Here is a 25,818-nt window from a genome sequence, read left to right on the forward strand (position 1 = left end):
CTGTGTTAGAGCGGGGTAACTCAAGGGCAGTGAGAGAGCTCGGGGCATGAAACAACTCGCCTTCTCGAATCCGCTTCAAACGTGACATTTGGGAGCAATTGCAAGTCCAATTTATGTGGTTCTGCGCTCCTCAGAAGTGCAACTTCAGTAAGGAAACAGTCAGGAGGCCCTGAAAAGTGCTTGATAAAGTTCCCCCTATTGGATGGATGGCTGTCTCCACACTCTAATTCCTTTTCTTTTTCCTAAAAGGCCACAGGGATTACTAAAGAACTGTAAGTCTCTCCTCCCGTGGGTCGAAAGGCCCTGTACTGACATACTTACTTCCCGAGAGTGTTTCCTCACGCATTTCAGACAGGTCACCATCCGGTCCATCCAGAGTCTTGGAAGATTCTGCATCGTCCCCTTCTTCCAAAGGCAAGCTGGGTTGTTCGGCTACGGCTGCCTCCCGTCTTGGGCGCAGGTTTGGCTCTGGGCTTCCATCCACCCCTGCCGGAGCACCTGGGTTCTTCTTATCCCCACCCCCGCCTGGCTCTGCTCTCACATCTCTGGCCTCCACCTGGGAACTGTTGCCTGCTGAGTCCCCAGGGCAGTGGTACTGAGGTATGACACCGACGAATTTCAGGCCCCGACTTGCAGCCTCCTGGATCTGTGAGGCAAATGAATGAAGGGACCCGAGTGAGTGGGACGCTCGACCAAATGGGGGACCGTGTGCAACATCCAAAACGACCCACTGCAGGCCTAGAGGATATTTCACTGTGAACAGGAACTGTATCCAGCCAGCGAAGGCTCTGTGTCCTCAAGGCAGTAGCCACTCCCACGCCGGCCTCGCCTGGAGACTGGGCACCGGCCTTATTCTAACTACAGAAAAACAACCCATTGGGCAAAAGGGACTGGGATTACCTCTCTTTGAAACACTGCACTAGTCCTTACTACTTATTTTTTTCCCTAAGAGGCTAGAAAAAGGTTATAAAAGGATGAGCTAGTACAAAGAGAGTTTGAAAGAGGAAGTTCATTTGGCAAGTTTCTTTCTTCTTTTTTTTTTCCTGATGAATCACCTACTTCCTGCCAATCAAGCTACTGTACAACCCAGTATTCTGCATAACCATATACTAAGTACCAGATGACATTTTATGACCCAAAGAGCTTCCTCTTTTAAACAATTGTTTTGGCAGCAAAGGGCAGAGGTGGGGAAAATCAGCACGGTGCGAAAGCTGATGCGCACGTTCCCGCAAGAGGGGAGGTGTGATGGACACCTACTTGGTGGTACTCTCAGTCCCAGGCAAAGCTGGAGGAGCCCTAAGACCATGCGTGGTCCACAGGCATCACTCAGCACACTCGTGATTCTGCAGCTTACCATCCAGTCTAGGTAATGGGTACTTTCCATCTCACTTCCTGAGCTCAGAAAATGGGGGCGTAATCGCCACATGGAGGATCATGGCATTTTAACTCTCCTCTCCCTAAAAAATTCCCCAGGCAACTGAATGTAGCAGTCATACATGGAGGCGGGGGAAGGAAAAGGAAAGTAACAGCTTAATACAATCAAGCAAAAGCCAGGCAAAACTAGAAGATGGACTTTAGGGGACTTTCTGGGCAAGGACGCTCAAACAAATCGGGAGGTAGAGACCTCAGAGCCAGTTAAGTCTTAGTCACCAGCCCCTAAGTGGATGACCTTGGCCAATCTTGAGTCTATGCAGTGATCACCTCCTGTCATTTGAGAATTTGTAAGAAATACCAGCATGGAGCTGCTCTCTCTCAGGGAGAAGCAAGCCTTGGCAGCCGTCTCTGGCTGAACGGCCCAAACTTTCAGCAGAAGGTCATTTTAGTTCAACACCGTATATTCTAGAAAAGAATCTGGGGCAGTTGCCAATGCACAGTCCAGGCTTTCGATAAAGTCTAGCCTGTGCTGGACATGACAAGAGCGATTAACAGTAAAGTAGTAATTGCCACTGACTGCAGTGCCTGGCACTGCTTTAGGCACTTTTATACATTGTTTTAATTCTTCAGTGACTATGCATGGTATCATTATATCTCCATTTCAGACGAGGACACTGAGACATGTTAAATCATGAAGCGAGCAGGGAGTAGCCAGTGTTCAAAGCAAGGTCTGGCTCAGACCCAAATTCATTCTCTTAAATACAAGATTCTAAGTGGATACATCAAGACATTAAGCACATACATGTTTTTGGACATGTATGTGTTCACACATATGCGCACGGTTAGCTCGACTGACTCTTCAAAACTTAAAAAAAAAAAGACCCTCAAAGTCATCCTTCCATTCCGAAAACTCATTTTTTACTTACCAATCTATGATATTCACCTACTTTCATAAATTATTTTGGAAAGCCTATAAAACGTGTGTTACAGAGGTAACAAAAGGGTAGGGAGATGATTATACCAAAGAACCTGAGGCTACAGGAAGCTACTGCATACACCTAACGGCTCTGAGATTCCTGGTAACACAGGCAAAAAGGGAAAGGCAATGGACTTTCCAGTCCTCAAACGAAATGAGGGAACATGCCCAGGCCATAAAAAGGAAGCATAACTTGCTAGTAAGGACCAGAGAAACTTACTGTATGACTCTTGTAGAGATACGGAGCAAAACTGTCTTCTTCAGTTTCATAGAAAATGAGGAGCATTTCTTCTTACGCCACTTACATATTCTCAACCCTTGAGAGCATTATGCTGAAGCACAAATCTTTGAAAGTCCTTCTACATGAAGCTAAAGTGAAATAATCCAGGTCGTTGACAGACTTTACATTTATCGGTTTGAGAGAGAGAGAGAGTTGTTTTGTTCCGCGTATTTATGCATTCATTGGTTGCTTCTTGCATGTACCCTGACCGGGGATTGAACCTGCAGCCGTGTCGTATCAGGACAATGCTCCAACCAACTAAGCTACCTGGCCAGGGCCAAGGCAGCATTCTGAAATGTGTCAGAGCCTGGGAACTGGGCTACTTCAGCACTAACTTCCCAAGTTCCCTTTGCAGTGGAGGGAGCTGCCTTTTCTCTAGTCTTAACTGTGAAGTCATGCCACCAGCCAGCCTACTCTTCTTCAGAAGGGTTTGAGAAGATTGGCTTTTCATTTACTTGTAAATGCATTATGCAACTTCCCAATGCATTAAACCTGGAGCAAAAGTAAACTAAAACTGAACTTCCACTAATTTCTAAATTTGAAAAAACTAACACTATCAATTTCCAGATACAGCTATGTCCACTCAAACTGCAGATGTGTGTCTCAGGTCTCCAGCTCCACTAGACCTTTCTCCCTAATAAACTGCAAGTCTCAGCCTCTCCATTTCTGCGGCCTTGAGGAACAGGTGCACAGTCCCTGCTACCAGTGGCTTACCACAGAGAAGACAGCTACGACCACTGAAACATTTAAGAAACTGGTCCTGCTGAGAGCTCAACTAGAAGCCAGTCTCATGTGGAGTCATGGGGTTTGAAAGCAGAAAGGCCTGGCTTGGAACCCCATACATGATGCAATGGCTCGGGGAACCAGAGCATGTTGCGTAAGTTCTCTGAGCCTCAGTTTTCTCATCTATAAAAGGGGGGCAATCATATTTTCCTTGCAGTTGCTCTGAAGATTAGACATTATGTATGGCAAGTGTGCCTAAGGATGGGACACAGTGCAATTATTGGCCAGCATTATTGCTCTCGCATCTCTCCTGACCAGTCCCAAGCTCCCGTGGTCCTGCAGAGATGCCCAAAAGTCATCCAGAGCAAGGAGGACACTCTTGGCACAGGGAACTTCTCCCACCATCTCCTTCCTCCTAGGTTCTTGAAGAATCAGAGAGGCTTTGACACAAATCAAACATGTGCCCTTCTCCCATATTCCTTTGCCCAAGTGCTACAAACTTGTCCTCTGTGCCCGGGGTCCTCAAAGTGTGGTCCTGTATCAGCAGCATCAGCATCCCCTTGGAACTTGTTAGAAATGCAAGCTCTCAGGCCCCACTGAATGATAAAGTCTGGGAGTGGGGCCCGGAGATTCATGTTCTAGCAAGCCCGCCAGGTGATTCCAGCACACTCTGAAGTTTGGGGGTTACTGCTCCGGAACAGCAATTTTCAACTGGGGCACCACTAGAATTTTTAAAACACGCAGTACCTGACTATTTAGTCAGGGGCACTGACCTCTTTTCCCTTAGACTGTCAAATAAAAAAATGACAACAGCCAGTACAACAACAGCGACCCAGTGTGAATGCCCTGTCTTGAACAAAAAATACATACATCAGATAATTGAGTTGCATTTTATTGGTCACATTACATTGTAAGTTTCTGTCTGATTGGTTAATTCTTGGTACCAGAAATCCTTATATAGAAATATAGGCACCTGATTTTTTAAAAAGTAACTTTTGGTAAAAAAAAAGGGTAAGTAATTACATTATTTTTGGTAAATCAGTCAGAATTATACCTATTTTTGTCAGATCAGCAAAACATATATTTGTGTGTGTGCTGCAGAATTTGAGCTTCCGTGTGCCAGGAGATGGAAAGGTTCAAAGTCGTTGCTCGAGAACACACATTCCACGAAGGCAGGGCCTCTGTGCACCGCTGCGCCCCCAGTGCAGACTGATGCCTGGCATACAGAGTAGGCGCTCGATGTATTTGTTGAATAAACAAATGAACACACTGAGCAATGAGCAAATATGGACGGCTCCTCTCATAGTATGAGCTCCTTGAAGGTAAGATTGGAGACTGATTTTTCAGCTCCAGAATTCAGCAAACATTTACTAAGTCCCTACACTGGCCCAGACAGACACTGCGCTTACGTGCTGGTTGTACACAACAGTCGCCTGGTTCTCAAGAAGATGCAGCCAAGTATTGTAAAGAGGCTTTAAAAATAATTACATCAAGATGGTGGCACAATGATGCTTCTATTATAATGTCATCTAAAGAATGAAGATCCTAAACTTTATAGACACAGAATTATGATGGCTGTGTAACCTTTCTATTTGTGTCTAAGGTTTCAAACTTTATCTAATGAGCATGCACATGACCTTTAAAATTTTTTTAAAAAGGCAAATATTCCAAAAATCTCTTATAGGATGTGACAGACTTCTTATACCAAGTGATAAGATAAATGCAGTAATGGATATAAAAGTACAGAAACGGCAGGGATGAAAGTGATTATGTCTGACTGAAGGGGAGACTGAGAAAACTTTTTCACAAAAGGTCAGGGCTGTAACACATGGAATGGTGTAGTGCAATGAAGAGAGGTGGGGAGTGTGGCAGAACCAGAGTGTTTATGCCTCACCTTAACCATTTAAAATTCAATTTTTTGCCCCAAACATTGTGCTAGACAAAATCTATTTGGGGACCAAATCTGCAGGAGGCTTTGAAGGGTGAATAGGAGTTCACCAGACAGGTGAAAGGAAGGGAGAAGGGCAATGTCGACAGAAGGAAGGGTTGTGATGGGCAAAGGCTTGATGGTGGACAACATCCTGATGTACTCAAGAAACTTCTCAAAATACTTCTGGAACGTGACACGAGAAGCCAGCACGCCCCAACATGAGGTCGAACCGGAAACCACAAGGGCCATAACACGAATGCCAAGAAAGTCTCTCCCTTTACCCTGCAGCGTGGCCCCAACTTTCCCACTGAGGTAACCCCAAGAGCAGAGGAAAGGGGCAGGGTCTGAGGGCAAATTACAAGATTTCTTTGCTCATCATCTTTTATCTTAAGCATTAATGAAAATGTGGCGTCCTGCCCTACAGCACTGAACAGCATCAAAAATACTTAAAATATGCCAAAGTTAAAAAAATATGCCGGAGTTAAATGGCCCTCACCCCACCCCAAGCCTCCCAGGGAAGTTCACGTCTTGGGAATATGAAACATCTTTCTTCACAAATCTTTGTCTGCAGCTCTGCTTAGTTTTCTTTGGGTGGATCCCTAAAAACAGAATTAACAGGTCAAGGGGTATTAACTTTACAAGGGCTTGATATAGGCTGCCAGACTGTTTACCAGAAATGGTAAGCTGTCCTTTTTAACCAGAAGAACTGCATTTAAAGTCTATAAATATCGGTATTTGGCTAAACCGCCCTTCCCACTTCTGGTTTTCTGCCTTACCCTAGTGTACGCACTTCCTTCTCTCTTTTTCATATAGTCATTTGACTGTCTTTGTCCCATTCACTCATTTGTTCCTTGTTCATTCACAACCTTTACTGAGCGAGTCTCAAGTGCACGGTCATGGTGGGGATCAGGTGGTGTTTGCCAGGGTTCATCCTCTGCCCATGGTGACCTCCCGTATTCACCCGGGTGTAGCCACTAGGTATATGTTGACTATTCCCAAATCTGAAGTCCACGGCCCTGATTCTCCTCTGGGGCTCAGAAATACAGGACTAGTGACTCAGATGATGGGGTCCACCATCGACCTCATCTCTCACACTGGCATCTTCCCTAGCCCTTCTCTTTCTCTGATCCCATGTATTCACTTAGCACATCCTGCCAGATTTATTCCCCCCTGGCATGTTTCTGGAATCCCTGCCCCATTCTTCATACACCTGAGTTCACTTTACTCTGGGTGCTCAACACCTGCTGTTGGTTGCCACGGTTACCTCAAGCTGAGCATCGAGTCAAATCGACATGGCAGATCAAATTGTGAACACCCAGGTCACCTTGGTTACAGACTTCCCCACAAAATTTCTCTAACTGTGATTAGTTAAAATAGCGACTGTTAACACTGCACAACTCTCCTACCGAGAACTTTAATATGCATCACCTTAGCCTCAAAATAATACCTTACAGAAGAGGAAACTGGTCAAATGTCCCAGGGGGTATCACAGGGAAAGCCTGGGAATGATTCTGAGCATCCTAAATCCAGCCTGAAGCTCCTTCAGTAACACCACCCTTTCCACTTTCTATAATCCAACCTGTGCCAAGAGGCCCAGCTGGACACCAGTTTAAACTGAGATACACCCTCATTCCCCTTCTTCTCACTTTGGCTGCATTTAGTAACTGCCCCACCCACAAGACTGAAGGAAGTAACAATTGCTGGTTTAGGCACCAGATATTTAAGAAGGCCGTTTTTGATGGATCCAAGACTCCATTCAATAGCTCTATAACGAGTAAGAGCAAATTTGATGGTAACAATATTTTCCCAACCTAAATTCAGGAATCTCACAATGTGAAAAAGATTTTTTAAGTTTACTTCTATAAAACGTCTTAATGCACTGTTAAAAAATATCATCTCTGGATTATATTAAAGAATCATTTTTATTCAAGACAACAGCGTATTTTCTGGGACAGTCCCAGAAAATCTAGAATGTATTGTCTGTTACTCTACTTTCAAAGTGAACAGCATGCTGCTGCTGATAAGTGCAGATACGTATTAGACCCGTGCACGTATTTGGGTTGGAGATCCCGTGTACCAGGCAGGTGAAACCAGGGGGGGGGGAGACGGGACACGGGCTGGGTGTGGCGGAAATGAAAGCTCTCTGTAACACGGAACAGGAGCAGAAGAGGCTCCTGCTGATAGGGCGGTGGGAACTACAATGCCCGCAGGTCATATCAGATGGTATAGGTGAAGGGTCGCAGACACTGGAACACCATTTTGTCTGAATCTAAGGAAGAAGGTGTCGTGGGCCACTTTGTGTGTCAGCTTGGCTAACTTGTGGTGACTACGTGTTTGTCTAACTCTAGTCTACATGCTGCTGGAGAGAGATTTTTCAACTGTGATTAACATCCACTCTCTAGTTACGTGAAGCAAAGCAGATTCCCCCTCCATTCTGTGGGTGACCTCACCCAACCAACTAAAGGGCTTAAGAGCAAAGACTGAAGTTCCCGAAAGAAGAGGGAATCCTGCCTCCAGATGCCAGCACAAGAAAGTGGCCTGAGCTCCCACCCTTCAGACTCAGCACTGTGACAATCCTTTTTTCTGAATCTCTAGCCTGCAAGACAGCCCTACAGATTTTGGACTTGCCAGCTAGCACAGTGCATGAGCCAGTTCCTTCAAGTACATAAATTTCAATCTCTTTTGATGTATACACACACATGTGTAATATATATGTAACATATATGTGTGTAACATATATATATATCTTGAGAGAGACAGACAGACAGGTGCAGTCATCCCTCTGCATCTCTGGGGAATCGATTTCAGGACCCTTGTGGATAACAAAATCCACAGATGCTCAACTCCCTTACACAAAGTGATGTAACATTTGCATGTAACCTATGCAGAACCCCCTTGGATACTTTAAATCATCTCTAGATTACTTATAATACCTAATACAGTGTAAATGCGATGTAAACAGTTGTTGTGCTGCATTGCTTAGGGAATAATGACCCCCAAAGTCTGCACATGGTAGTGAGATGCAACCATCGTAGGCCTCGCTACACAGTACACGTCAGCAACAACATGACGTTTTTTCCCAAATATTTTCAGTCCGTGGTTGGTTGAATCTGCAGATGTGGAACTTGTAGATATGAAGGGCTAACTGTAATCCTATCGGTTCTGTTTCTCTGGAGAACTCGGACTGTCCAGGAGGAAAGCAGGTAGAGGGAGTGAGGGGAAGAAGGTAGCACAGGGCAGCCTGATGGAGGTCCCTAACTACAAACCTGACTTGGTGTGAAATGAAGAGATGCCTAAGAGTTCTCATGAGGCAGTGGGAGAGCACGTAGCCAAACCGAAACAAAACCGGTAGGACTCAGTCTTGATTGATTCAGGGTGTCAGAGGGAAGGCTGAAGTGCAGCGAGCGAGAAGGCTGGCAATCATCACTGTTGCCCAGGTAAAGGAAATTTCCCCACCAACTTTTGGGGTTGGGGAAGTTAAATCTTGAGTTGGTAGACTTCATATCTATGAGGTTTAGGCAGTTTCTAACTTTATGATAAACTTCATGGAATTCCTATCACCAATGTGCTAATTAATGCTGGGACTCAGAAACTTACTGACTTTCTAAAGCTACAGAGCTGGGCTGTCCATTTTGGTAGTCATTAGCCAAGCGTGGCTGTTTGAATTAAAATAAAATTTAAAATGAATTCCTCAGTCACGCTAGCCACACTTCAGAAGTTCAGCTTGTGGCTAGTGGCTACAGTATTGGCCAGTGGAGACATGGAACATTTCACTCATCACAAAAAGTTCCATTGGATAGCGTAGCTATAAAGCATAATAAAACATAAAATACTGAGTGATAGGAAGAGTTTTTAACAATGACTTCAGAGGCATATAATATAGGGTAAAGACCAAACCTCTCACACACACAGCTCCCAAATATACCCTAGACCAGACCACTGCTCCCTCTAACCCTCCCTCATAACTCTTAGGTCACTGTTCTGTGACTACTGACATTTTAAAGTGTTTGGGGATCCATGACATATATCCAGAGAACCTACAAATAGAGGCATGTACTGTATGTCAAGAGCAGGTACAAAAATGCTGCTCTGGGTTACACAGTTATACATGAGTCTTTACGGTGAATATTTTATCATGTGCACACAAGCCTTCCCATCCTTTGTCACCTAAACTTTTGTACAGCTTTCTGAAAAAGGAAAGTTCAAAAATAACATGGGTTTTAGCTCAATTCTGAAGCTGCCTTTAGTTCTGATGTGTTAACACTTAGCTTCAGGACTTGAAAGCTTTACCAAGCACTGCTGGGTGTTTAGCTCCATCTGGGGCCACAAGGAAATAGCATGTAGACCATCTGGTGTTGTGGTTTTCTCTTCTAAAGACTGAGAGGTCTTCGAATGAGCCCTGAACAAGGAGTCTGAGACCTATGGCTTTGGATCCAGCTCTGCCACTCACTAGCTATGTTACTAATCAATAACTGATTTACCCAAGCCTCAGTTTCCTCATCTATAGAATGGGGATATAACACCCATTAATTCATTCCATAACTACTTACTGAGTACCTACTAAGGGAAATCAATAGTGAGGCAAGCAGGCACTGTCTCTGACCTCTTGGGATTGAATAAATATGTGTCAGACTAACTCAAGGGGAACTGAGAAACCCTGAAAAGTTAATATGGTCTATCCTCATCAAACTGTCCATGTTCAGTTTGAGGGACCACTGGTTGGCAGGGCTAGGGTTCAGGGAAGAGGTACTCCTTTATTCTTCCCTGCTATTAAGGGTGACTTGGAATTCAGGAAATGCCGAAAGAACTGAGAAAACTATAAACTGCCTCAAAACAAAAGGAAGAATTGGGGTCCATTTTTTGTGGAAGTGGACAGTGAACCCATCCTTTGGTGGCTCTGTTCAGGGCAGGCATTTCCAACAAAAGAAGTCTTATCTGGCCCTTAAAATCTGTGTTAATTGACACAGTTCTTTCACTTAGATTGTGCCTATAATTTCACAATTCAGTAAAAAGGTAGTGTATAGGAATTAAAGATAAGTGGAACTGAGAGGGCGTGCCATTCAACTCCCACTGCCCAAAGATCTTCAACTTGCTCTTAGTGGCCCCTGAAAAGGAACCCACCAGGATACTCCAACTTGTGGCAAAAGTCTAAATAAAAAAATGCAAACAAGGTGAACAAGGAAGGAAAGGCCTGTTACCCGTGAGGAATAACCCAATGGCACCTGAGAGCAACCAAGTGGCCAGCGGAGCAGGGCCAGAGCTGCACCCTAGGAAGATCTGGAAAGAGCGTCTGAACCACCGTCAGAAAACTACTTCCAAATTCTGTCCCTACTTTTCTTTATTTGTTAGCGCCCTTCTTCTCATCTAGAAACAATGTTTTTTTATGTGGCAGAAAATATGGTCATTACCAACTTCTGAGTAGTTTTGCTTCCAGCTTAGTTACTGAAGATAAAATGGCCTAAACTGCCTGATTACCCACAGCAAAAAATCCCAGGGAAGGCTTCTGACTGGCCCAACTTAGGTCAGGTGTTTACTTCTCAGCCAATCAGCTCTGGCCAAGGGCAGGGTGGTTCCCATGGAAATTACACAGCTGCACTGTGGGGACAAAGCAGCCCTCCAAAGCAGAATTTTGGGACCAAACAAATATTTAAATATCTATTATGTAGATACATTATCATGTGAAATAAAATCTGAAATTTTTTCAGGATCCCCACGCACTAAAAAGAAGAAAACATAAGCCAAACATTATATAAGGCAACTAATATTTAAGCCAAATAAAGCTAAGCAAGTAAATCCGTATCACCATGATGTTGATATACAAGGGTGGAAAAAAGTAGGTTTTTAGATGTGAGTGTGCAAACCACAGAGTTTATTCTTCTATTATTATTATTTATTAACTTTATATTATTTTCCATATAAACAGCTGTAAACCTACTTTGCCCTCCCCTATATTTTGGTGTAAGTGGGTCCTGCCTCAGCGCTCCAGGTAATTTTGTCTGCAGACACACAGTGGTCCACCAACCACTTCACACAAGGGTGTCTTTGCTTATGTCCATCAGATCTGCTCCAAATATTTCCGTTTAAGGTTACTGAGATATAACTGAAGAGAGTTTTTAAAGACTGTTATATCTATAGGCCCTAGCCAGGTAGCTCAGTTGGTTGGAGCGTCATCCCGATACACCATGGTTGTGGGTTCTATTCCTGGTCAGGGAACATACAAGACTCAACCAATGAATGCAACAGATTGATGCCCCCCTCTTGAATGAATCAATTTAAAAAGACAATTTCTGGAATCAGTGTTGAACCCCCAACCATTCCCCTCCACAGATCAGTCTGACATAACAGATGTGCACCCAGGTCAGTAGGGCACAATGGAAAGAGAACATGCTGCAGCAGACGCGTGTCATCACCTCCGGCAGATTTTCACTGACCCTTCAAATCCCTAAACACTCTCGACGGAAGCCCGTCGGGGGAATTTGGCAGGTACGTGGTGGCCTGTGCTCAGATCAGGATCCTCAGAGCAAAAGCCAAGACGTCAGCCTGGGGGAGCTGCCGTCACCCAGGCAAGAACACTAAGGGGAAAAAACCTTCCAGGAACAACTGCCGTCGCCCACAAGTCTGCAAGAACCCAGGCTTCCATGAATGCTAGTGCACGCCCACAAAAGAAATGGATAGATCAAATCTCAGAACAGCATGTCAGCAAAGCATTTACCGAGACTCTCGTAACAGTCTCCTGGGAAAGTCACAGAATGTGTGCCAGACCTCACAGGGTGTTGTTCTGTGGCTGCCTAGGTCCACGGTTGGTGAAATAACCCTGCCCACAGGTGAAATCTGCGTATCCAGAAATGATGCGAAGGAAGGATTCCCACAAGGCTAGCAAAGGCAAAGAGGTAAAGTGTCATAATTAAGTAAAGAGAAAATTTCAATGTGCCTGCAACTAAAATCCAGTCACAACAGCTTAAATTGACTGAGAGTTCACTGTGTGCCAAACACCGTTTTAAGGGCTTTATGCGGATTAACACATTTAATTCTTACAATAGTAATGTAAGTAGGCATTCTTTTTTATCCCTATGTTATAGATTATAACTCTGAGGCACAGAAAGGTTGCAAAACGTGCCCAAGTTCACACAGCTAGCAGTAAATGGCAGGTAGGAGCCAAACCCCACAGTCTGGTTCGAGAGTCCGTATTACTAGCTGTTACACTGCTCGGCATATTACAGTCATTATAGTGTGTCCCATACTCTATGCCATTCTGTGAAATACCAGGGCCAGATCTTCAGGAATGTTGAATCTTTAAAGTCTAGACACTTTATTCTATAGGTGATGAGATGCCACCACGGTTTCTGAGCAGCAGTGACACAGCCAGGCCTATCCCGAGGGAAATGAATCTGTCCACAGGATGTGGTATGAATCAGCTGACAGGTGCTGGTGGTGACAGAAGTGAGCAGACCGGAGGGAAGGAGAGCGGCTGGAGGCCTGGGAGTTGCTGCAGAGCCCGTGGGAGAGGTCACCGGGAGCCCCCCACTTGCCATGGGAAAGGATGTGAGCGGGAGATGGGAGACCAAAAGCAGAGATGGCAAGCAATCTGTTGACGAAAGGTGGTAAGCCACAGGGTTCTGCTGGGTTCAGTTGCTGGTGACCGGTCGTCCAAACCAGGGCACTTTTGCAAGCACAAGGTGGAACCGTCAATAATTAATTAGGCTGTGAGGACAGGCCTCAGCCGGAACTGTCCAAGCAAAGAGAGACCTAGGGTCTCCCAGGTAAACATGACCGGCAGTGAAAACCACTTTAAAAAATAGGCAGATGACTGTCCTCTTTCATCCTTCTCTGTCCAGTAAGTGACCCACTTCTTCCATCACTCTCCTGCTATTACATCCTTCCCTCTCTCTGCCCAGCCCCTCCTACAAACGTCAAATCCATCCCATCCACTCAGGGGCACAAGGAAGGCTCAAGGTCTTCCATCAGTGGACACTTTACTGACCCGCAGTCCTTCCACCCACCCCCAGGCAGAGACCTTGTCCTCCCCCTTGGGGGGTCCTACTCCACACCTAGTTCATTCCCCTCTACCTTGATAGCCTTTGTTTTCTTTACCATTCAATTTTGTTCCCATCTGGGGACCTTAGTACACTGTAGCAACCTCTGTTTGGGATGCTGTTCCACTAAATGTCTCCATAACTGTTTTTCCTTGTTACTAGGATCCCATTGAAGGCCTTCCCTGAAATTCTAGTCTAAAAATGGCCACCTGGTCATGCTTCAGCATCTTTTTGCTTAATTTTCATCATGTCACATATTTTCACATTTTTTAAACTCACTTATTTATCTTTCCCAGTTGAACAAGATCTCTGTTAGGCTAGGAATACTGTCCACTTTCTTCCCTGCTACATTCTCAGCCTCTGAAGCTGTTCCTGGTACCTAGTAAGTACTCAATAAATGTTTAATAAAGGAATGAATAGGTAGGAAATTTGCAGGGTCTAAGGTTCTTCTAAGTGGAAACTTCTATGAGTCAATTAGTATTAGTATTTCTTATTAAGGTAAAAAAACCCCTCACAATTGGGCATTCCACTGGGCTTCCTTCCATGAAGGCAGTACCTAAGATAAGACACTATATTAAGAGNAGGGGAGGGGAGGGGAGGGGAGGGGAGGGGAGGGGAGGGGAGAAAAAAGAAAAAAGAAAATCCCCAGAAGAATCCGGAATCCTGGACCTGCTGAGGTTGACAACCCCAATTTTATACTTTGCTAATTCCAGTGACCCTGGAACTACAAGCTCGGAGCAAAGAACCCCAAGGGTTTATTAAGACACCTGGTGAATGTTCTGGAAAATCAGTTTTAGAGTCTTCATGGAACTCCAATCTCAGCACCACAGTTTAAATGACTGAAGCGAAAGAACTCAAGTTTGAGGAACTTTAACCAGGAACAGATGTTTCCCTTCACACCACGCTGCTTTAACATCAGTATTCGTGACTTTTTTTCCTCACCATCCCCTGATTTACATAGGCTTCCAAAACAATAATGAAAGGCACTTGAACAAAATGTTGAGATGGTGCAGTTGGACCAATGCTGTCCTGGTTTTAACCCTTGGTTAAAATATCCTTTTCTATTCTCGTAACTCCAGACTAAGCATAATATAACTCGGTCCTAATGGCATTTGAACCCCCTGTGGGAAACAGAGCAGTTCAACTCAGTACTTGGGATGGTTTTCATTACAATGTGCAAAGAATGAACGTTTTATTGCACTTTTATAAATACCCTGGAGAACCCTGGGATGGTTTTTCTGGAAGATGAAAATGATTTGAAGAGAGTTTCAGATCTCATGAAGATATGTGATCTCTTTGAGTAACAAAGAAGGTTTTTTTCTTGTTGTTGTTCTTAGTGGTGGTGGGGTCTTTGCATTTACAACCGTTGAGAATTCACCTACAGACTCCGTTTAATGCCCAATAACCCTTGTATGCAATACTCAACTTCTCTTTCCACTTCTTGCCTTTGTTTTTGTTTTTTATGTATTCCACACTAGCCCCGCCTGTTTCAAAGTCCTCTCCTAGCAGAATGACCTGTGAATGAACACAGCATGTTCTGAATTCATGTATGAGGCAGAATTGTATTTTCCAAAGATGGTCACAGCAATATTTTTCAACTACCCGTCTGCTAGAAGCTTGTCACTGCGTCACCAAGAGCGGAGTCCATGTCTCTCTATTTGAACCAGTGCCAGCCTCCATCAATGAGTTAAGGGTAAAAAGGATGCTATGTGACTTCTGAGACCTGATCATAAAAATTCCGTGGACTTCCACCTTGTTCTCTTGAGATGCCTACTTTTAGAACCCAGCCATCATGTTAGGAGGAGGCCCAAGCAGTCTGTGCAGAGGCCCACACGCGAGTGTGTCATCTTGAAAGTGGGTCCCCCAGGCACTGAGAAGCCACCCCAGCGACCACCATGTGCAGCAGACATCAGCTGCCTCTGGCAGGTCCTTCTCAAATTCAAATCTGTGAGCAGAATAAATGAATGTTGTTGTAAACCACAATGTTCTGGGGGGTTTGTTACACAGCAACAGTGGTCCTTTTAAAATACAGTGATTCTCACTAATTCATACCTATGGGAAGATACCAGACAGCGATGATTCCTTACAGTAAAACTCACCACCCTTTATAAAGGGTTCAGTTAGCAGCACTCCCAAGGATGCACGAATGCAAACGAGGACAACACAAGTACTTTCAAGGAGTGGGCCTTTAGGGACAGGCTTTAATAAAGAGGTAAGAGCAAGTCGTAATTAGCCTCTGGGGTGTGATGATGCATCCAAAGCCGAAGGAGGAAGCAGGTACCCCAAGGTAAGGCCTGCCCCCGCAGGGTGCCCTACATTATTCATTGGCTGAGAGACCCTGTAGGCAAACCAGCATAGGTTCAGTCCTTGCTTGTGACGAGTTACAAATGTGCAGCCCATGAATTAATGATGATGTTTTTACTATTCAAGAGCAACACAGAATGATGCCCACATTCCCTGGCACCATCAGAGTCAGAGAGGGTCACAGGGACCCTGGGCTGGAGGCTTCGGGGAAAAACCCACCGGTGTTATTCTTTAGGTGCCACAGAGAGAATGTTCCACTGCCCTCTGGGGAGTGTCTCAGAAGTCAGAGCAGCAACTGCCTCCTTCGAAGTGGGAAGTCATCGAAATGAAGTTTCCGCATCAAGTGGATAACGAAGGGCTCCACGAAAAACTAACTTTATTTCTACCAGTAATAGACGTATGCGTGTTCTTTAAAAGTTCTGCTCTCTCTCCCATTCTTCTTCTTCTGACTTCTACTCCCTGTACCCTCTGCATCTCAACCTTTTTCTCTCTGAAGCAGTTTCTTTATAAAAGCTTCTCGGACTGCCTTCTGCTTCATAATGCCCCGTCACTGCTGCCAGGCCCATCCCTACGTAAAGTGGTGCAGGTACACGGTGGAATATTCAACCACTGCAAAGGAGGAAATCCTGCCATTTGCCACAACACGGATAGACCTGGAGGGCATTAGCAAAAGGAAAACGAGTCCGACAGAGAAAGACAAGTACTGTATCAACTTTTATGTGGAATCTAAAAAAGTCAAACTTGCAGAAAGAGAGAATAGATGGTGGTTCCCGGGGACTAGGAATCAGAGGACACGGGGAGGTGTCGGTTAAGGGGCACAAATTCCTAGTTACAGGATGTTCTGGGGTGTGATGTACATTGAGGTGACTACAGTTAACAGCAACGTGTTCTGTATTATATAACCGAAATTTGGTAAGAGAGTACATGCTAATATTCTCATTACAAAAAATGGTAACTATGGATATGTTAACCAACCTTAATGTAGTAATCATTTCACAGCGAATGGGTTTATCAAATCCTCATGTTGTACATCTGAAACTCACACAATGTAACATCCCTGCCCCTCCCACCGGTAACATCCCCCTCCCCAAACAGTACCATCCTACTTCCCACCCTCCCGGATACCTTTCACCACCTGGGCATGCTGCTGCTACAGGGGTACCAGAACGAAGACACGGATTGGGAAGTCATTCGTCATAGGAGAAGCTCTGGTTTAATCTATTTTCTCTTATTGCTTAGGCTTGTAGATTTCAGCACCACTTACACAATGGTGATCTATCTTATTTTTCAGTCTTTTAAACACTTCAGCAGTGAGAAGTGATCCAACAAATGAATCAATTCAAGTTTAGATTTTCCTCACCACAGATTTTTTTCCCACTGGAGCATCAGAAAGCAGCATTTGCTTTTAACCTTTAAAAAAGCTTATAAAAAAAACAGCCCTTATCTTGAACCCCAATTACAATGATTATTTAAGGGGAAAGACAAAGTGGTTATCAATCAACAAACACTGATTTACCAAATAAAGAGCACAGGGGATGTTAAGATGTGCCCAGAAAAAATCATAAAATGAAGACAAACAGCAGCAAAATTCAGCGTGTCACAATCATAAAACAAATAAAATAAGCCTTTGGATAATGAGGAAGAAATAATCGAAAAGCCAGGGTCAACCACAGAAACAGAGAATATTAGAGATTATTAATGTGCAAAAGCCTCACTTTACAGGGAAGAAAACCAACAATTCCAGCAGGGGTTTGTGCCAAGTCCCGTGTTATTAACTAAGTAGCAGGTCTCTTTGACTGGAATTAGGAGAAAATTCTGGAATTGGGCTTTAGAAGTCCCAGATTTCTCCTCGAGGGGGCAAGTCAGTGTCAGTGACTGAGTCCTTTGCGTCCAAGAGCTCCCTGCCCCCCTCCCCCCCCCCCACCGCAGCCCCTCACCAGCCTCAGCACTGCTGACTGACCCTGATGGGATCCGCTCCGTGAGTGGGAATGCTCCCCAAGGCAGGAAGGGGGAAACCTTATCTGGGCTGTAATCCTGTCACCTGGCTCTCCACACCCTCGGAAAAGACTGCAGATAATTTCGAGGAGAAAACCTTCCAGTTGTGGGGGAAGATACAGCTGGCAGCCTAACTGCCTGCCAGGATAAACTCCACTTCTCCGATGAGACACCCCACCCTCTCCAAGCCTCCAGGTTAATCCGAATTCCCACACTCATTATCCGTGCTGGATGCCAGGCAAGCTCTGCAGACGAGGAGGAGGTCTCGCTGAGCAGGGATGTTCAGCACCTCTGAACAACGCAGATGGGGAGGTTCAACCTGTGCTGTAAACCCGCAAGCCCGCCAGCTGCCACATGTGTTCCCTGACAGAGCCTAGTGAGCACTCAGACATGTTCCATCTCCTAAACACACACATGTATACACATGTACGTGCATACATATATACATGCATACACATATGATGCATGCATGCCACTTGAGAACATTTCCTGGTGATAACAGCAAATCCTATATTTGTCAACGTCTCTGCTGGGAAGCATGAAGTAGAAAGGGGCGCATATAATCCTCGCAAGTCACTTCCAGGGAGGGTTTACTCAACAAGGTTCAAGCACCCTGCACACCCTCTGAAAGAGCTTCTGCAGGCGAGTTACAGGGGAAGAAGAGGTGTGAGTGCCCGTCCACCTTATCTTCCTGGCCTCACCTCTGGAAGCATCTGTTCCCACTCGATCGTGACCTCTTTCGAGCCCCGGAACCCCGCGGGCTGCCACTCCTGCACTCCGTCAGTATTCACTGAGCATCTACTATGTGATCTACACTCTTCTCAGCGTGGAAAAAACAGACAGGAAATAATAAACATAATAACTCAGTAAAAACAGTAAAGTTCCTTAGCCGATGAAAAATGCTACAGATAATAGAGAGACAGAGAAAAGGGAATTACTAGGGTGGGAAGTGGCAAGGGTTAGGTGTTTGTTTTTTTTAAATATAGGTGGGCAGTGTGCTGAGAAGGTAAATTGGAACAAAGATTTGAAGCAGGTGAAGGACTTAGCCAAGCAAATATCTGGGGGGAAGAAGACCCATAAAAACACCCTCGCCTGCCGAGAGCCTGTATGCAAGAACCTCAACGTGCTGACCTGGTTCAGGGTAAGCTGGGTGGGGCATGCACAGTCCATAACTACCACACGCTAAGCTCCTGGGCACAACCTGGCTGTCTCCTGGGCTTTTACCACCCAAATGTTACTGCTCAGAAGACAGGGTATCACTTTATATACATTTACAGACTTCCACAAAGTCTCTCACCATGCAAGGACTCTGTCACTTTGTACTGAACAGCAAAATGCTCCCCGAGGAAAACACACTAATCAAAGACAGTCTGGGATGTTTACGGAAGGCATCAATGGACCTGATTTTCAAAAAGGAGGAAAATGCATTTCACAAAAACTCAAAATAATTCCTGTAGCACGAAACAAAATTTTGAGTGCTGCAATAAGCGATCGGCTTTTTTTATTTTTCAATCGTACTTGACATTCAATATTACTGTGTATTAGTTTCAGGTGTACAACATGGTTGTTAGACAATCATATGCTTGCCAAAGTTTCTCCTGGGTCGTTCTAGTACTTCTTACTTCATGATCACTTTTACAAAGCAATGTGGGATTTCTATAGGCAAATGAAAATAAACAAACTATAGGGACAAATGAATCTCACAGAAAGTCGTGAGCAAAAGAAGCCACTTATAAGAAATCCCACTTACATAAAGCTCAAAACCGGGTGAAGCCAACCTTTGCTGTTAGAAATCTGACAGCGGCTGCCTTTGGGGTGGCGGGGGGAAGGGGTGGCCAGGGCCCCAGGGGAGGCTTTGAGCCCTTCTTCCATTTCTTGCCCTGGGTGCTGGTTACCCAGGGCGTTCATTTCGTGCCGACTCACCAAGCTGTACACTTGCGATTCACGCAGTCTCCCGTTACTTATGTTACCTTCAATAGCATGAGATTTTTCTGTTTCTAAAGGGCAGTGCAGCGCTAGTGGCTGCATTAGGGAGATTTCTCGTTCACACAGGAGCTGGATAACACCGGTCCTAATGGTCAACGAATGAGCACTTACGACTAACGACAGAGTTTTTAGTGATGGCGCCATTCATTAATTTTAAAAGCACCGAATTCCGATCAATTTGCAGGAAAGTAAATATGATGAGCTTGAGACCTTTGTCACATGCCCCCAAAAGTCACTCTGGTGATGCTCAAGACAGTGAAGGCAAAGATGCCTGAAGAGTGTAGGAATAAAATGGTTTCATGAAATGAAAACATGGGAAACAAAAGCATTATTTCCAAATACGTATATTTTCAGATACTATAAACTATACAAGTATTACTAAATTAATAATTGTTTAAACAGAAACTTAGTTATTTCAAGTATATTCTTAAAGTTATATAGTAAAGGTTTGGCCCCAAATGGTCGTTTCGAGCTTTCTGTGGGGAAAATTTGCTTTGGTTATCCAATATTCGCTATATACTGCTCCCTGTTTCCTGTGGCAGACAAGACTCATAATCACACACACACACACACACACACACACATACACATATATATGTATTTTTAAATCCTCACCCAAGGATATGTTTATTGATTTGAGAGAGAGAGAGAAAGAGAGACACAAACACACACACACACACACACACACACACACATCGATGGGAGACAGAAACACTGACTGGTTGCCTCCAGCACACTCCCCGGCCAGGNTAAAGGTTTGGCCCCAAATGGTCGTTTCGAGCTTTCTGTGGGGAAAATTTGCTTTGGTTATCCAATATTCGCTATATACTGCTCCCTGTTTCCTGTGGCAGACAAGACTCATAATCACACACACACACACACACACATACATACATATATATATATATATATATATATATGCATTTTTAAATCCTCACCCAAGGATATGTTTATTGATTTGAGAGAGAGAGAGAAAGAGACACACACACACACACACACACATCGATGGGAGACAGAAACACTGACTGGTTGCCTCCAGCACACTCCCCGGCCAGGGCAAATCACAAGTGTTTTGTATCAACTTGGAAAACATGGGAAACTGAAACTGTTTAAATAAATGAATCCTACAGACCGTGCTGCCCAAGACGGTAGCCACTACCCACATGTGGTGACTGAGCATACGATGTGGCTACAGTGACTGAGGGGTGGAATTTTTGAATTTTACTGAATTTTAATTAATATAAAACCCTATGTAAATTTAAAAACTTAAGAAGTATAAAATATTTGTTTTTAAATAGAACTTCACTTTGTAGTATATGTCACCTTAACTATTGAAAATTTAGCATCTGAATTAAGATGTGGTAATAGTGTAAATTGTATACCAGATTTCAAAGATTTAGTTTATAAAAAAAAGTACAGTATGTCATTACATGTTGAAAAAGTAATATTTTGGATATATTGGGTTAATTTAAATACATTACTGGAATTAACTTCACCTCTGTTTTTTACTTTTTTAACATGGCTGCTGAAAATTTAAAAATACAGAGGTTGGTTCAAATTATATTTCTATTAGACAGTGCTGTTAAGAAATACAATGTCACTTTTGATCAGAGACTCTAGAGGAGATAAAAGAATGGAAAAAATCAAAGCCGGGGAAACCAGTGTATTTGAAGATCTGATTAAGAACTGTGGCGGAAGACGCTGGGGGAGGGGCGGCCCGGGAAGCCCGTCCTTTTCAGAGCGGAGGGCCTGCTGAGCCCAGACTGACCCAGACAGCAGCGCAAACGCTATCTGCGGTGCCGCAGCCGTCAACAAATCCAGCGACCTGGCTTTTGCTGACGGTGGTAGAGGACTGTCATGTCTGTTATTAAAGAGACAAGAAGAATGGCAGAGGCACCGAGCACGTGTCTTTCTGGGGCGACGAAAGGGAGGAGGGAGTTTTAAATTGCCCTGCTCCAAATCTCCCCTCCTTTAGAGATGTGGGGGAGGGTTAGAAAACACAGTTACAGCAGGTGTCTGGGTGGAAAGATTTGTTTTAACGGAACCAAGAAAATACAATAAAGGTACTTGATCCCTGTGAGCCTATGGACACTCTGTCTTCCATATTTTACCATGTGTAACGTGTACCCATGTTTTGTGTACCTTGACATATGGGATTAGTATACCCATTATTATACCCGTGGTATGTAGTCATTATATCCATGTATAACGCACATCCTTATTTTCCCCACAAAAATTAGGGCAAAAAAGTGCGCCTTATACACGGCAAAATATGGTAGTTGGAGACAGCCAGTACCAGGAACCCACTGTGAAAAGAGAGGAAGCTGGTGCCGACTACACACCCCTGGCCTGTGACTGCTCATGGTCAGTGGGTTCCTCACTGACTTGGTACACTTTGCAAAGGATGCTTCATGGTATACATGGGGGTAAGGGGAGAGCCCTTCAATTACATCTGAGAAATGCTGAGTGAGTTAAAGCAAGCAGATTTCTTCCAGCAGAACTTTCCAGAGCTTTGCCTTTTTAAAGAAGCATCATGACCCCCAGGAGGCTTACAACACCCATGCTTCCCAAACTCACTGGGCTACACAACCTCTTCTTCCAAGGCGCACAGCAGGGAGGACATGCATGGAGCGGCCCTGGCCTGGAAGGAGGGAACGCTTGCTCTTCATCCCTGAAGTTCCACCCTCAGCCAGAAAGGTCCAGCACTATCTGCTGTCAGCGTGGCTCCGAGGCACCTGGTGTTATCCCACCTCGTCCATGGCCAGACTCCTCCTGGGACCTATTTCCACGACTGTGGGAGCAAGGTACCTCTCGGGTGCCCCAGGCCACAGTTGTGCCCTGGAGAAGCAGACACTTGTCCCTAGGCTATAGGAGGCCCGGGCTGGCCGACAGCCAACTCCAACACCGGGCCTCAGGCACAGTTACCGAACCTGGGCACCACCGACCTCCTTCCTCCCAACAAGGAGGCGATGGAGGAGAGAGGAGCCTTCCCAATGTGCCCAGCGCCACCCAGGAGCAGGGAAAGGTACCCTGAGAGAGAGAGAGAGAGAGAGAGAGAGAGAGAGAGAGCACGCGCTGTGCCCAGGTCTCAGTCCTCCCCAGAATAAAGCATTCACGGGCACAGGTCTGCCACCTCCGACTGTTTACTTTCTCTTTCTTTTCTGGGCTTTTGCCTGTTCTACCAGCCTCTAGAAGAGCTTCTGATTTCTTGGATTTGGGCAATTTCTCTATGGAGACAGAGGAATGCAGGCCCGACAGCCACGGGCTGCCCACAGAGCCAACGACAGGTGCTCTGTTCTGGGTACGTTCTGTTCCTATTTTTAGGAATCCCAAGTTCATTTTTTTTCTGAGTTAACTACAAGTTCTTTTATGATTATTACTTCATGTGATATGTGCTCTGAATGCTAAAAGTTACATAAAATTGCCAATACTTTACATGGGCAAGTTCTTATCCCTTAATCAGAGACTAAAATTTAGTCACTTAATAAAAAATGACACTAGGGAGGGCAATGAAGATCGTTCAGTGAACCTATGGGGGACAAAACCTTAAATTTGAAAGTGAAAACATAAAAAGGACAACTCAGAACCATCCTACAAATAACACAGAAACACACGAGTTCTACGGGGTCAGGGGCCGTAGTTCGTTATTATAACCCAAAGACATTCCGGATCAGGTCTCTCAAAGATATGCACTTAAGGAAGAGGCCACCAAAATGGCTTCCACAGAGGTTGCCAATGACCTCACGCTCATGGCCACACCACCAATGTGCCTATTCCTGATTTTTAGCCGCCAACAGGGCTGATGGCCCCTCCCGGGCTGAAACACTTCCCTTAGCCTCCGTCACTAGCACCCTCTGAGTTTCCCTCGGACCTCCCTAGACAGTTTCTTTCTGCCTCTTCTCTCTGCAACAGTAAGTGCTGGAATTTCCCAGAGCTCAGTCCAAGGTCCTCTTCCTTCTCACCCTGTTTCTTCCTCAGCAATTTTGTCCATGACCATGGTTTCTATGACCATTTGCCAGCCAGGTCTCTGCCCCAAGCTCCTGGGACACAGAAACAAGGGCTTGTTCCTCAGGTTTCCTCATCTCAGAAGAAGCCCCCATTCATCCAGCTGCACAAGGCAAACCAACCTGGTTTCCTCCCTCCCCACACGCTGCTGTCCAATCCATGAATAGCCCTGGTGATCTGCCCGGCTTCAGTTCATAAACCTATCCACCGCCTGCCTCTCCACCAGGACGCTACCACCTGAGCTTAACTGTCTACAAAGAGCTTCTGCATCTTGGATTCCTGCAGGGGGCAGGGGAGGGGCACGTAAGAATTTGTCTCATTTTGGGAGAGTAATCAAGACAAGCATATGACCACCTCCCTCTCCTCAGGCTCCAATGAACCTCCCTGGACAGACCAGGAAGATCGCAGGCCAATGAAAATAGCAGAGGGCAGAGGATCAAGCGAGGCTGGAGATGGAGAGAAACTTTGTAAGAAAACAGAGACCTCCAGACAGCAGCTCCCCCAGTTTGCCCTCCTGCTGGGAACTCCAGGCCTATAAACAACCTCCCATCCTCCTCCCCCAGTCTCAGGGGAAACCGCGACCAGTTCCACCCGCCCAGTTAGGGCCAGTCCTGTGGGCTCACCCTTTTATCACTTCTAACTTTTATTAACTTCCCTCTCTCTACTGGTTCCTTTTAGCTTTTAAAGGGGCTTGGATCCTCCAGTCAAAACAAAACTTCCTTTCACCTGTACTCTTGTCTTAGCCACCATAACCTCTCTCTCTTTCTCGACTTGTGCTCTTAAACCCACGCAGGGAGGCCTCTGCCTCCTCCTCTTCCACCCCACGCAAATTGCTCTTGCAAGATCTATCAGTGGCCAAACCATTGGGCCACCTGCCCCGTGGGCTCCAGCTTGACCTCTTTCTTGCTTTGATACTTGTTTTCGTCTCTTCCCTCATGTAACATTCCCGCTCTCTCCTTGCTCCCCTGCTTTGTGTAAAGTTCTTTCTTGTTCTGCTCCGGGTGCTCCGGCCAGAGCACTCTCCTCTCCCCACTTTGCGAACATGGTGAGTTCACATCACGAGCTCCTCCTGTCCTGCAGCTCAGCCAGCTCACCAGTGGCTCCTCTAAGCGCGGTCCTTGGCCCACTGCGGATTCACAGACGTTCTGCTACCAGCCCAGGACCAGACAGGTACAAAAAGTTAGAGTAAGCATTTGGGCACTTTCCTAGCTACACAGCATGGCTGCCATGTTTTTATTGTATTTTACAAAAGTATTACTCCTTTAAGGATTGGAAATCCAAACAAGTAAACAAACAAAACCTGGCCCTTCACCACAGATCATTTGAGATCTTGCAGGTTTTTTAAAAAAATAATCTATCTGTTTACATTGAGAAACCAAGAGACTTCACAAGAAAAGGAAGCCAACTAGTGAACCAAACAATAGAAGTTCTTGTGATAGTGGGTCCATATTCCTACCAGGTAACAATGAGCTGATGGTCAGGCAGGGGCTGCCACCCCAGAGGAGGTCACGTGCCACCCAGGTGGCCGCCTGAGCCGCTCCCTTACCACTGTCACCTGCCTGCTGCCCCTGTGGGCCTCTGAGTCTGCCCCCTCAGACAATCACATGTCCCCTCTTAGCCTCCTGCGCTGCAGCCCAACGACCACCACTGCCTTCTGGAATGTTCCCTGAGTCCCAACAAGTCCCTCACCAAGCTCATTACCGCTCTGCTCCAAACAGCTCCTCACAGTGTTCCCCATCCTCATAAAGGGCCACACCTCACATATCAGTCACCTGGGTGTCATCTCAGGCTTCTCTCTCCCCTTCTACGACACACAATCTTAATGATTCCCCCTTTGCACTTTTCTCTTAATGGGTCCACTCACAAATGTTTATTAGGTTTGGGAGACACAACAGGGACCAGGACACCACAGCCCCTAACAATGCCGCACTCCTCACCCTCACCTCTCGTCTGCCCGGCGCCCGACCCCCGGCCCATGCTCTTCCACACTGAGGGCACGCTCCCTGCTGGGATCACACACCACTGTGCCTCCTCCCACCCAGATGTGCCTTTGGAAAATGTCGTGATTCTCTTGGCTTGGAAGGAGACGGGGGTGCATCGAGGAGAAGGGAGGCTTTTAAACATAATTTTCCTTTCACTCTGAATTTGCACTAATTAAATTAGATTCTCCGCACTGCACTCGCAGTAACAAGGCTTGGAATACTCAACAATC

The 25,818-nt window shown here is 45.4% G+C and overlaps 1 protein-coding gene across 3 annotated transcripts in view; it reads right to left on the reverse strand.

Moving 5' to 3' along the window:
- RFTN1 (raftlin, lipid raft linker 1) overlaps window positions 1-25,818 on the reverse strand; it is a 188,673-nt gene that overhangs the window by 57,127 nt on the left and 105,728 nt on the right. For all 3 annotated transcript variants that reach the window (XM_037061356.1, XM_037061355.1, XM_037061354.1), the window contains exon 5: window positions 322-646. In XM_037061356.1, coding sequence (XP_036917251.1) covers window positions 322-646 — 325 coding nt within the window. The remainder of the gene's footprint in view (window positions 1-321; window positions 647-25,818) is intronic.

This window comes from Sturnira hondurensis, unplaced genomic scaffold (assembly GCF_014824575.4).
Source record: "Sturnira hondurensis isolate 20B ecotype Veracruz unplaced genomic scaffold, ASM1482457v3 Scaffold0013299, whole genome shotgun sequence".
Classification (NCBI taxonomy): domain Eukaryota; kingdom Metazoa; phylum Chordata; class Mammalia; order Chiroptera; family Phyllostomidae; genus Sturnira; species Sturnira hondurensis.